Source organism: Monodelphis domestica, chromosome 4 (genome assembly GCF_027887165.1).
Source record: "Monodelphis domestica isolate mMonDom1 chromosome 4, mMonDom1.pri, whole genome shotgun sequence".
Taxonomy (NCBI): domain Eukaryota; kingdom Metazoa; phylum Chordata; class Mammalia; order Didelphimorphia; family Didelphidae; genus Monodelphis; species Monodelphis domestica.
In genome coordinates this window covers 231,990,272-232,002,084 of record NC_077230.1, presented here as the reverse complement: position 1 = coordinate 232,002,084, position 11,813 = coordinate 231,990,272, and the positions used below count along the sequence as shown (strand labels likewise).

General features: G+C 42.6%; 1 protein-coding gene across 4 annotated transcripts in view; it reads left to right on the top strand.

Annotated features, from left to right (window-relative positions):
* Window positions 1-1,893: 1,893 nt before the first annotated feature.
* KMT2A (lysine methyltransferase 2A) overlaps window positions 1,894-11,813 on the top strand; it is an 83,286-nt gene continuing 73,366 nt past the window's right edge. For 2 of the 4 annotated variants that reach the window (XM_056794300.1, XM_056794299.1), the window contains exons 1-2: window positions 1,894-2,466; window positions 4,589-4,687. In XM_056794300.1, coding sequence (XP_056650278.1) covers window positions 1,909-2,466; window positions 4,589-4,687 — 657 coding nt within the window. In that variant the 5' untranslated portion in view covers window positions 1,894-1,908. The remainder of the gene's footprint in view (window positions 2,467-4,588; window positions 4,688-11,813) is intronic. The other 2 variants (XM_056794302.1, XM_056794301.1) reach the window with 1 other exon arrangement.

Here is an 11,813-nt window from a genome sequence, read left to right as displayed (position 1 = left end):
ACTCCCATCCTCACTCTTATAAACCATTTGATTCAACAACAGTACGTGTGTTCGAGCTCTCGTGCTTTGCAAAAAACAACAACAAAAAACCATCTGGGCCCCATCCTGTCCCATTGGAAAGACTATCGATCTGGGGGGAGGTGGGAAAGCCACAGCTCGACTAGGTCTCCTCCCAACCCCACCCCAAGTCATTTGCTTCGCACAAGCATCGTGCTAGAGGAACTAACAACGTCGTAGATTTTCAGCACCAGAAGGCCGTGGACCTTTTCTGAAGATTTGTGGTACCTTCCTAGGATCTGGGCGGAAACCTGATCGCCCTCAACCTTCCACAAGCCAAAGCCCGGCACCTCTTTTCTGTCCCCCTCCCCATCTCCAATTCTTTCCCTCAGGCTTCAATATTACAAGCTGGGTGCTGTTCCCATGGCCTGGAGACTTGGAAAGCTGCTTGACCTTCTAGCGAACTCCACTTCGGCTAGGGGGTGGGTGCAACCAGAGGGCTTGCTTGCAGTATCCCCCAGGATATCGATCCCCCAGGCTTAGTGTACTCATCTTTGCTTAATGTGTACATCCCCCTCCCTACAAAGCTTTCTAAGCCTTGCAGGCTCCTAACGCCTAGCTGGAAGCATCAGTTCCCCCGAGAACCCCTCCTCCTACTGCAATAAAATAACCGAGTGCATGTTCAATCCCCGTCTTATCCCTCCTATTACCCCTCCAGTCTTCCACCCCCAATCCAGCTCAACGCTTTCAGAAGAGGAGCAACCGCCGGTGGGCCCTTTCCACCCAGAGGATCTTACTGCTCAAAGCTCTCTTCCTCCCCCTCTCTTAATAAAAAACGTGCAAGCAATTCCCCCCTACCCCCACCCCCGCCTTCCTTGCCTTGCATATATTAGAGTCTGCTTTGCATGCACCAGCAGGCGGGGAACGGAGGAAGAAGGGGCGGGGGAGTTTCGCCCGCCTCTTCCTTCTTTGCCCCGTTAGAAACCCTTCTCGTTATAATCTCAGTCTTTTGCAGAGCATGCTGTGTCCCTTGCACCCAGTTTGGAAATGCAACCCAATGCTAATCCCAATGAAGGGAACTGAGAAAGCAAAGGACCTTTTCCCAGTCGGTGTGGATGATGGAGTTGGCGGGCGGGGGCGGGAGAATTGTTCCACTTTGTCTATGCATTTAGGTGAGAGCTCTAGCTTTGAAATGGGAGGGGCTCTTTTCCTTACTGCGTTTTATTTTACGGGGCCTTTCCTTTTCTGCATATATTAAAACCTTAAATATTGTTTTGCATGCAATATTTTGGGGGGCCCTCCAACATTAGATATGCAAATTAGGGTAACCTAACCGGCGCTAAAAAGGATGAAGAAGGTTGCTCTCTTCCCCGCCCCAGCAGCCGCGTTATACTGGAAGCTGCTCTCCCGGGCGGTTCGAGTCCCTTTTCATCCCGGGAACCTGTGTAATCAACCTCCTCTGCTCCAGGGGCTGGAGGCGGCTCGACTCCCTCCGCCTAATCCCTCCCTCTCCACCTCCGCCCCCTCCTACTTTCCGGGCTCCAGCTCCACTGAAGGCTCTTCCCCTCCCTCTTCCTTTGCCTCCCCCTCCTCCCCAGCTCTGCCGCTCCCGGAGGGCGGGGCATTCTGTTATCCAGGTTGCGGGGCCAGCGAGCGGGCAGGAGGGGAAAACCCCGGACCCTGGATGCTGCAGAAGTTTCTGGGCTTGGAGTAGGGTGGACAGAGCCCATTATGCAGGTTGCGGGGCTCTCCGGTGGGGCCCGGTGCTCTGCATAGCGGCCGGCGGGGTGCTGGCGGACAAGCAGCGAAGCGTGGGTTATGCAGGTTCCGGGGCTCCCCGCCCCCCCTCAGCCTCCCCGCCCCCCTGTGTTGTCGCCTCTCCCTCTCGCTGCTTCACTTCACGGGGCGAACATGGCGCACAGCTGTCGGTGGCGCTTCCCCGCCCGGCCCGGGACCACCGGGGGCGGCGGCGGCGGGGGGCGCCGGGGCCTAGGGGGCGCCCCACGGCAACGTGTCCCGGCCCTGCTGCTTCCCCCCGCGCCCCCGGCCGGTGGCGGGGGCCCCGGGGCGCCCCCCTCCCCCTCGGCCGTGGCGGCGGCCGCGGCGGCCGCGGCGGCGGCGGCGGGAAGCAGCGGGGCCGGGGCTCCGGGGGGAGCGGCCTCCGTCGCCTCCTCCTCCTCCTCTGTCTCCTCCGCCTCCTCCTCTTCTGCCGCCGCTGCCGCCGTCGCTGCCGCCGCCGCCGCCGCCTCCTCCTCCTCCTCCTCCTCCACAGCCGCTTCTGCAGCCCAGTCGTCGTCGTCCGCTTCGTCTGCGTCTTCGTCGTTGTCTTCAGCCTCCTCAGGGCCGTCCTTGCTCCGGGTGGGCCCTGGCTTCGACGCGGCGCTGCAGGTCTCGGCCGCCATCGGCACCAATCTGCGCCGGTTCCGGGCAGTGTTCGGGGAGAGCGGCGGGGGAGGCGGCAGCGGAGAGGTAAGGGGGCGGGGAAGCCCCGGGCCCGGGGTCCCGACCCTCCGGGGAGCCCCCAGACCCACCCTCCCCCATGACCCCTCCTTCTTGAGTACCGAGCATCCTGATCCGGGGACCACCCGGGTCCGGCGCCCTTCCCAACCTGGGATCCCCTCCCCTCCCTTGCGAGGACAGACCCCTAAGGGAACCCTCACCCCGGGTTTTTCTCCCGCCTGGGCCAAGGGCAGACGCTGTTTATGACGACCCCTCCCCCCGAAAAAAATCCTCCAAAAACAACCCTAACCCCGGGCACAGACTTCCCTACCCCCTTCGGGTTTCCCATCCCGGGGCCGATCCCCCCCCCCCCTTTGACCAGATTACCTCATCCTAGTAAGATTCCTCCCTCCTCCCATCCTAGAGACCTGATCCCGCCACATCCCCGCCTCTCTCTCTGGGCAGATGTTTTACTCTTGGGGCAGTTTTCCTTTAGCATATTCCCCCTGAGGTAGGCTTTATTGGGGAGCTGCGTTCCTGCCCCACACCCAGGAGGGAAGATGCTAGCCTGTCGCCCCTTATTCCAACTTCTGCCCCTCCCTTATTTTTCCTTCGACTTGGAGATCTTTTCACCCCATTCCCCATCCAGAGCCCTGTATTCCCAACCACTCCCTCTTCATACCCCCCACCCAAGGTAGCTAGATCTTCCTTCACTTTCCCAATCTCTCCATGAGAAATGCCTTTCCTTTCCCTTCTCTCCTTCTCCCCCGTCCCCACTCCGAAGAGAATGCTGATCCCTTCTTGGAGGGGAGTATAGATTACCAACCTTAAAGGGGCACAGATATCTATCCAGAGAGGGAGATCACCCAGTTTCAACTCCACCCTTCCCTGGCTCTAGAGAAAAGGATTAGCTACATGTAGGGAAAAGAGCCCACTACTGTCCCCTTTCCAAGCTCAGAAGAAAACAGAATGGTGCCCCCCCCCTTTAGCCCCAGCAGGCTTTCCCTCCAGCTCTGGGGAAGGGGGCCCAGAGAGGGGAGGTGGGAGGGGGGCACTCAGCATCCTCCTCCCAGGGGAAGCAGCTGCTCTCCTACCCCACCCACTGCGCCTGGGAGCACGCAGTCTCCAACTCTGGCTCCCTCCCGCCCTTCGCTTCTTTTTTTCAGTCATTTGATTATTGATCCATTTCTTTCCAGGCCAATCCTAAGGTTTGGAAAGAGTGGGAGAAGCGGGATTAGGGGTGAGCAGGGCAGATAAAGGGACAGCCTTCCTTTAATATGGGTTAGTGATTGTTGGTGGTTGGGAGAAAGCAAAGGATATGAGACAGACCTTGCCAGGAAGAATAAAGCATTTCCTCTAATGGAATTGATAATGGGTGAATAGCTTTCTCTTTTCTCCCCTTTCTCCATTAGTATTTGGGTGAGATTCTCAGCATTGGGGTGCTGTTGAACACCCTTTTAACTGAATAAAGAAAGTTGCCCAAGGAAGGGAAGTTGAGTTCAGCTCCAGCCAGTGGTATTGCTGTATTTGTTTTCCTTGGATATAGAGGGGGAGTTTTGATTCACAGGGATGGGGTAGGGGGATTCAGGGAGGAGGAAGAGCAGCTGCCAGGAGTTGAAGAGAAGGGGGGTTAAGAGGGTACTGTTCTGTAGTACACTTGATTGAAACAGAAAGGGAAAGATAACCAGCCGTTTCCTGCGTGCTCTGCCGTTAGTGCACACAGAATATCCTCGGCAAAGCCCCCTTGTTCCCTATTGTACCCTGGACCCCTTTAGATGTACCCAGAGACCCTGGAAAGAAGGGGAGGGAGGAGACAAGGGACCCAGGCCCCTCCTTTGCAAGAAGGAGCTGGCATTTTTCAGTTATTAGGCTTCCTGCCTCCTTTTTTTTTTTTTGGAGCGTTTCTAAGGCAGCCTGGTCAGGAGACTGACAACAACCCGCCTTTTGACAGAGCAAGGAGGACATGATGGGGGCGTGTTTCTTGCTATGTAGCTAGCTGCAGCGTCCCTTTTCCCTGACTCTTCTCTATCTCCACCTCCTTTTTCCCAGCTTTCAGAAGGCAACTGCAGTCAGCAGGATTGTTTTGAGACTATTTATTGGTTGCTGTAGATTATTATTATTTTTTTGAAAGGCCAATTCTGTATTTTTTAAGCTAACAACACAGATCCCATGTAGTTGGAGAACCAAAGGCCTCATACATGACAAAAAGACTGAACCGTTCAGGTTACTTGCATGGAGTTGGTGCTTAAATGTGAGTTGATTTTGCTTTTTTAAAAAAGATACAGCAGCAAAAAAATAGACTTACTTTTAATTTACCTGCTTATTTTCAGAACTGAGATTTGCCTGATAATATCAATTTTAGCTCCATGTATATTGCAGTATAATTGAGAAACTTTCTAAAGGCAGCTAGTTAGTCTACTTAAAGGATGTCAAAAAAACATTTTTTTCTTGTCTGGCATGCTTATATTTTGTGTTTAAGAGCTAACTGCATCACCAAATGTTTACATTTCAAAGGTTGTTAGATATTACAGCTGTCAATCATAGTTTTTCCATAAACTGGTTAGAAAGAGATCCACCTGTATTCAAGGACCTAATGTTTGGGCACCACAATATTTTACTTGCTGCCTGTGACAAACTAAAGTTTTAAACAGATGCCAACAACTTCCTACCCATTTACATGATGAGTTAATGGGAAATAACTTATTTGAATTGAGTAATTTAGAGGGCAAAGTTGATAAAGAAACAGCTATTTCAAATGAGACTTTATTGAACAGGAGGGTCCCCCCCCCACCTTAAAACTTCTGCCTTAATATTAATAGCTACCTTAAATGAAGATAGTGACCTGTACTCTTAAAGCATTACTTTTCACTGTCTTCCCTGAACAGAGTGGTCTTTTCTTCTGATTATTTTTTAATGGAAATAAGCTAACTTTGTACTTATAGTATTTGCAAAATAAGAAAAATCATGGCAGTTCTGCCCTCTTAAACTGTTCATTTCTCTGTAAAGCAAATTTCTGAACATTCTTGCAAGTCAATCAAAGCATGGTTTTCTCTTCAGGATTCAATTTAGCTTAAATGTTTTTTCAACATTCCAAGAAAATAAGTACTGAGTGTTCTGTCACAATTTCACTTGAATTCACTAGGAATGGGTGATATTAAACCAAAACCATTCTGGAATGTTTAGCTTTTCAAAAAGACCTGAATTTTAATTCCTTTTTTCTTTTTGCTTTAAGTGACTGATATAAAATTGTGTCCTGTACAATTAAAAATTTTAAATTAATAGTTACAGTTTTAGTGTGCCAGTTGGAGCCTTCAAAAAACTTACCTGCTTTTACTTCTCTTTACCAAGAGGAGACCTGTCCTTCACTATTACAGCTCTCTTGACTTTTTCCTGTTTTGATTAGGAAATATCTGGGTAACATCTCATTGACATATAAGAATTTTTGATAATAAAATTATTGGTAAATGTGTTAATGTCTTTGACTTTTTAAAAATAGGTATCTCTAGGCTCCTATTGTATCATTTTCTACTCAAGTACCAGAAATTAAAGTTATGGTTTAAATAGTGTTAAAAATTTCAGAAGTCTATTTTTATATTTCAACCTGTCCTGTTCCCCCCACCCAATCTCCAATCTTATATCATAAGATATAAGATTTCTTAAAGCCTATCTCATTTGAACTTAATGTTGTATATCTGGCCATTAAAATACCAATAAATGAAGAACAATACAGTATATCCTGTTGGGTTAATGATTTTGGTTTTTGTCCTTTGTTGTTAACGTCATTTAATTGCTTAGTTTTTGTTTATTATTGGACCTGTAGCCCTTTCTGAAATTGAAAGTTTATATTTTTTACTTTAAGCTTTTGCTTTGGGATTTGGTACAATGGTGCATAGAATTGCCATATTCTTTGATTTAGGTCTTCAACATAGGGACACAGAATTCAAATAATCCATATTTAGAATTATAGTTGGAGGCTTTGGCTACAAGGCTAGCCAGTTACAGTTTAGATGGTAACAGTAAAGAAAAACATCTTGATATAATACAGTCATTATAATGGAAAGAGCATCATACAGAAACTCAGGAAATCTTTATTTAGAGAATTTACCAGCCAATAGCTCTATGGCTTTGGACAAATCACTTTAACTTAACCTCTAAGGGCCTGAGTTTCCTCATCTGTAAAGAGAAGAGATTGGACTAGGTAAGGTTTTTGGTCATTTTCAGTTTTTAAATTGTAAATTCCATTGATAATGCTGGCTATAGAGTGGAAAAACTTTTGGTGGACTGATAAATTCAATGTATTTATCTGTGACTGCATGATATAAGACTATAACATATGATTTTAAATATGTATTTAAACTGTTGGAATACCATTCTAAATTTACAGCAAAGAACCTTTTCAGAAAATTATAACATATAACCTTATACCTTTTGTGATAGGATTTTAGTGAGGTTATTTTCATTTGTAATCTAGAATATGAGATGATTGTATTATATTTTCCATGTAAGCAACTACTTACTATTGTTTTAAAATTTTCTAAGCCTACCAATTGTTATCCCTCATAGCCCAATAAAATGATAAAGTATAAACATTTTATGCTGATTACAACATATGGCAATTTAAAACTGGATATACATTAAAACTGAATTGCAACTCTTTTAAGTGGTGTGTGTGTTTTCAATGTAAGTGACAGTTTAGCTGGTAGAGAACAGGTGAGGGTTTTGCATTTTGAATTAGTGTTAAAGAAAATCCAGTAGTATTAAAGGTAGATAAAAACTGTTGGATGACTTGTTTTGAAGCCTTAGTGGGCACATGTACTAGGAAAGAGAGGAGCTTTCTTACTGTCAGTCAAAACATAAGTACAGATGAAGATGAGAACACAAAAATAATGAGAATAAAGGAAAGAAAATTGGGACTGAAAATCATAAGCCATTAGTTCCAATCTGTGGACTTGTCACTAACTCCCTCTATTAATCATTTAATCTTTTGGTGCCTCAGTATTTCCATCTGAAAAATGTACAGGGACTAGATTAGATAATCTCTAAGGTCCTTTCCATGAAATTTTGTGATTTATTTTTTACTCTTACATTTTGGTCACAGTGTAGTTTTCCTTTTCCAAATTCTCTAGAAAATCAGTGTTCAGTAGCTGCGTGTTTTTCTTCTTGAGGTAGAGTATAGATTTGTCAGTTTAGTCCATCATAGTTATTAGAAACAGTGGGAAAATTTATTCTAACACTGATTTTTGCAGGTAAAGTAACTGAGGCTTGTAAAGGTAAAATGATTTGTTCAAAATGACCCATCACTATTAATGACAGTCGAAGCCAAGACTAGAACATAGGTCTCAACTTTCTAGCCAGTGTTCTTTTTACTTTACCATACCTCCTTGAGCATGAAAATATATTTGGTAGACAAAACAAGTGACATTTTTTAAGAAAAGCTTCCTTTCTGACATATGCACTGCAAGCTTTATTAATTTCATTTGTATGAAAAATGAAGATCAAATTATAAACCACAGTCTTAGGAACTAATAGGCACCCAGGCATTCTTTCAGTGTTCAGAAACCTTCTTGTTTGGTTAAGGTTTGTTTTCATGTTTTTAAAAAGCTGAGGATTTTTGTCTACCCAACAAGGAAGTTATTTTTCTCTGAGTGGAATGTTCCTTCAGGAGTACAGGATCCTAAAAAGTTAGAAAGAATTCAGTATGCCAATATAGCTGTAAACCCAAACTGACTGGCTTTGCAAAGAAATAATAGTTTTAATATGCTGTGAAAGGAAGCTCTTCATCTGAATTGCACCTATCATCAGAAACATTTGGCTTCTTGGGTCCTGTATAGATCCCTAGGATTTTTTCTCTTATTTGTTGAAGTGAACCAATTATGATATACTTCTCTGCCACTCTCTTCCACTTTAACAGTAGCTTAACCCCAACCTATTCATTCAACAACCATCTACTATCTGGTAAGCCTTAGGTAATTAAAAAAAAGTCTGCCCTCAAGAAGCCTACATTGTGCAGTCCTGTAGGAAATTATCATCTTTAATCATGTGACATGTGATTTGAAGATGGAAGAGAAAAATAGTTGCATCGTTGCTACCTCCCCATCTTTTCAGTCCCTGAAGTTATCCTCCCACAGAGCAGCTGTGCAGGCTCCACACTAACCACATTTCTTACCCTGTGGCTATTGTGGATGGCAATAATGCTAGTTATTTGCTCTAAGGCATAACAGACCAAACTGCTTTGCTCCCTTTTGGAGAGTTACTGCATATTAATTGTAGGTCTCCTAATTAAGATCTATTTGCCTCTGCCCACATTCCAGTGATGTTGGCACAGTTCACCTTTCTAGTATTTAACTCGATACTTCCAGTCAGTGCTTTCCTCAGATACCTTGTTTGTTTTCTTTGTTTTTCATGGATAGATATATTTGCCAGCATATTGAAATTTGGACAATTTATGCCAAGATTAGTGAGACTTTGCAGTGTCTATCATTTTAGCAGATTAAGAAAAAAACTATTTGATGTGTTTAGCATAGCTTGCTACATTTTATTAAGAATCCTTATTCCCTATACATTAGTATAGTAGTTATTTTGGGGACATGATACACAGCATGCTTGTTGGGTTTTTATCTCATTTGACTGTAAGGAGATTTTGTTAGTAAGTCTTAACCAGGAGTAATTGATAATGGTTTTTGTGATTTTTAAGGATATGTAGTTTGGGGAAAGAAAAAAATAAAATTAAATGGCCAGGATAAAAGTTAAACTTGGAGTTTAATTCATCTAGGGTAGCAGAAATGTTGGAATTGGTGCTTCTCACAGTTTTAGATCAGGACAGGATTGGGCTGGTTTTCTAGTTTTGTTTCTGATTGTTAGAAAAAAGAAGTAAATGTTTCATTTGACATAGAGTATCTTATTGATTTTATTTACATTTATATATCATGTTAGTGCTAGAAATATGTCCTTTCAGAAAGCTATCCTGTGGCATGCTAAAGAGGAAATTGTTCCTCTTTCATTTAGAGAAAAAAAAAATTTAAATCCTTCACCTGCATCTATTTGGTTTCATTGATCAGGTCAATATAAGGCAGGCAGACAATGGATTTCTTTTTTTGTTGTCATTTCATTGGTTGTGAAGAAGGCCTGAAAGAAGGAAGTACAGGATCTTTTATTGCATGTGTTAAAGCTGGAGGTCAGAGCTGTTGTACCTGAGTGGGTGGTTTTATGGCCTAATTCTCTAATTGCCTGCATTTATGACACTGTCAGTACTGTTGGCCCTGTTGCTTAGGTAGATTATGTTGGGAATAGGGAAAGAAAAGGGGTCCCTTTGTCACTCTTCTCAATTTTATCCTCAATCAAGTCTCTTAAATAGACCCTGAGGACATATCCAAATACTTGGGACTCAATGAACAATATCCTATAAAATAGTCCTTTATGTTTTTAAGAGGGATGTGCTGCTTTTCTTAACCCATCCAAAGAAATCCATACCACCTCTATTTAATATTTTAAAGCTCTTTGGTATCTTGTCAGGTTACAAAGTAGGAGAAACCAACTATGAAGTTGCCTAAAGATTCAACCACTGCCTCAGGTTTTGTGTTTTGAGATGAAGATATTTAAAAGTAAGATAGTATTGTGTGCTAACTACTTTAGATGGTCCAAAACTCTCGTAGCACAAAATGAGATTTTTTTAAGGTTTCTTGGAGACTGAATTTTTCTTACTTGAGTAAATTACTGCGTTATCAAGTTTTGCTTTTAAGAAAAAGGTAATGAGGACAGAAATGCAAGTTAGTAGGCAGTTAATACTGTTGCTGTGTATGAAAATCCCCCTTCCCTAGAAATGAGTGGTTGTTTTTCTGTATGACAAGCTAAAGGGATTTCCCCAGATAGCTTACTTTTATTGTTGCTACCCTTCTTCCTTATAAAGTAACGGAAGTTAGAGTTAATCTTAAGACTTCAACTAATTGATTAGCATTGGAGTACTTTAGCATTGATCTTATCATCCATTTTCCCTTATTTTTATGGAATTAATATTTTGTGGGAATCTTATAGTATCTTGTTTGATGTCTTTTATATCTTACTGCTCTCATTGCTAAATTTATACTTATTTTAAAAGATGCATGGAGGATGGAGCATGGTGCAGCTAGGTGGCTCAGTGGATTGAAAGCCAGGCCTAGAGATGGGAGGTCCTGCATTCAAATGTGGCATTATTGCTGTGTGGCCCTAAGCAAGCCACTTAATACCTATTGCCTATCCCTTAACCACTTTTCTGCCTTAGAAGATAAGGGTGGTTTTTATTTATTTATTTATTTTTATGGTCACAGATAGCCTTTTAATTTTTGAAATTATTATTTAATTAGTCAATTTAGAACTTTATTCCTTGGTTACAAGAATCATATTCTTTCTCTCCCCTCCACCACCCCGCCCCTTAGCTGATGCGCAATTCCACTGGGTTTTACATGTGTCCTTGATCAGAACCTATTTCCATGTTGTTGATGTTTGCAGTAGGATGATCATTTAGAGGCTACATCCCCAATCATATCCCTAAGCGTGTTTTTTAAAAAATGATAATAATAAAAGATAAATCATGTTGCATTGATAAAGGGCTTTCTCATCCAATTTCATTGGGTGTTCATTCAGTCCCAATTAGGTAAGGAAGTGCCCTCTAGCAATGCAGGAGGATACATCTTTTCTTTGGGTCTCTGTATCACTGAAATCACAGGCCCAATTCCTTATTCTTTTCTTCTTTTTATAATCTATACTGAAAACTATTCTTTTGTTTTGCTCTCATTTTACAAAGAGAAAAAGCGATTTAATTTTCTTCTTTTAATTGGAAGAATAGTATTAATGCTTAGGAATAATTTTCTCCCATTTTATATTAGTTTTTAAAATTTGAGAGGATGACTGATATTAGAATACTTCCTACCTTTTGGAAGGTGGTGAATTATTATGATTTTGGAATGTTATATATTCTCTCAGTTGTGATCTCTATTGAATTGCTTAAATGTTTGGGTTGGGAGAGATTGTGCTGTAGGGAGGGGATTATTGGGAAGTGAGAGTGGTATAAACTTTGTTTTAAAAGTAAAAGGGAGAAGTTCTGTAACTAACTTCTATAACTCAAGATATTCAGCATTTATTAAGCATCTATGATATATCTACATATATATTTGTTTCAAAGTTCTATCTAATCAGTAGTATTTGATTAATCTTAAAACTAGGCTAAAAAACAAACTCCAGTTTGCCTTATTGTTATTACTTAATTATCATTAGATATATGAGTTATAGCATTCTGAGTTTAGTTAAAGAGCAAGCTTCACAAAATCTCTAGGGCTTTTAAATATTTAAGGAAAGAACAGCATGCTAATTAGAAATCAGTATTGCTTTATAAAGAGCAAATT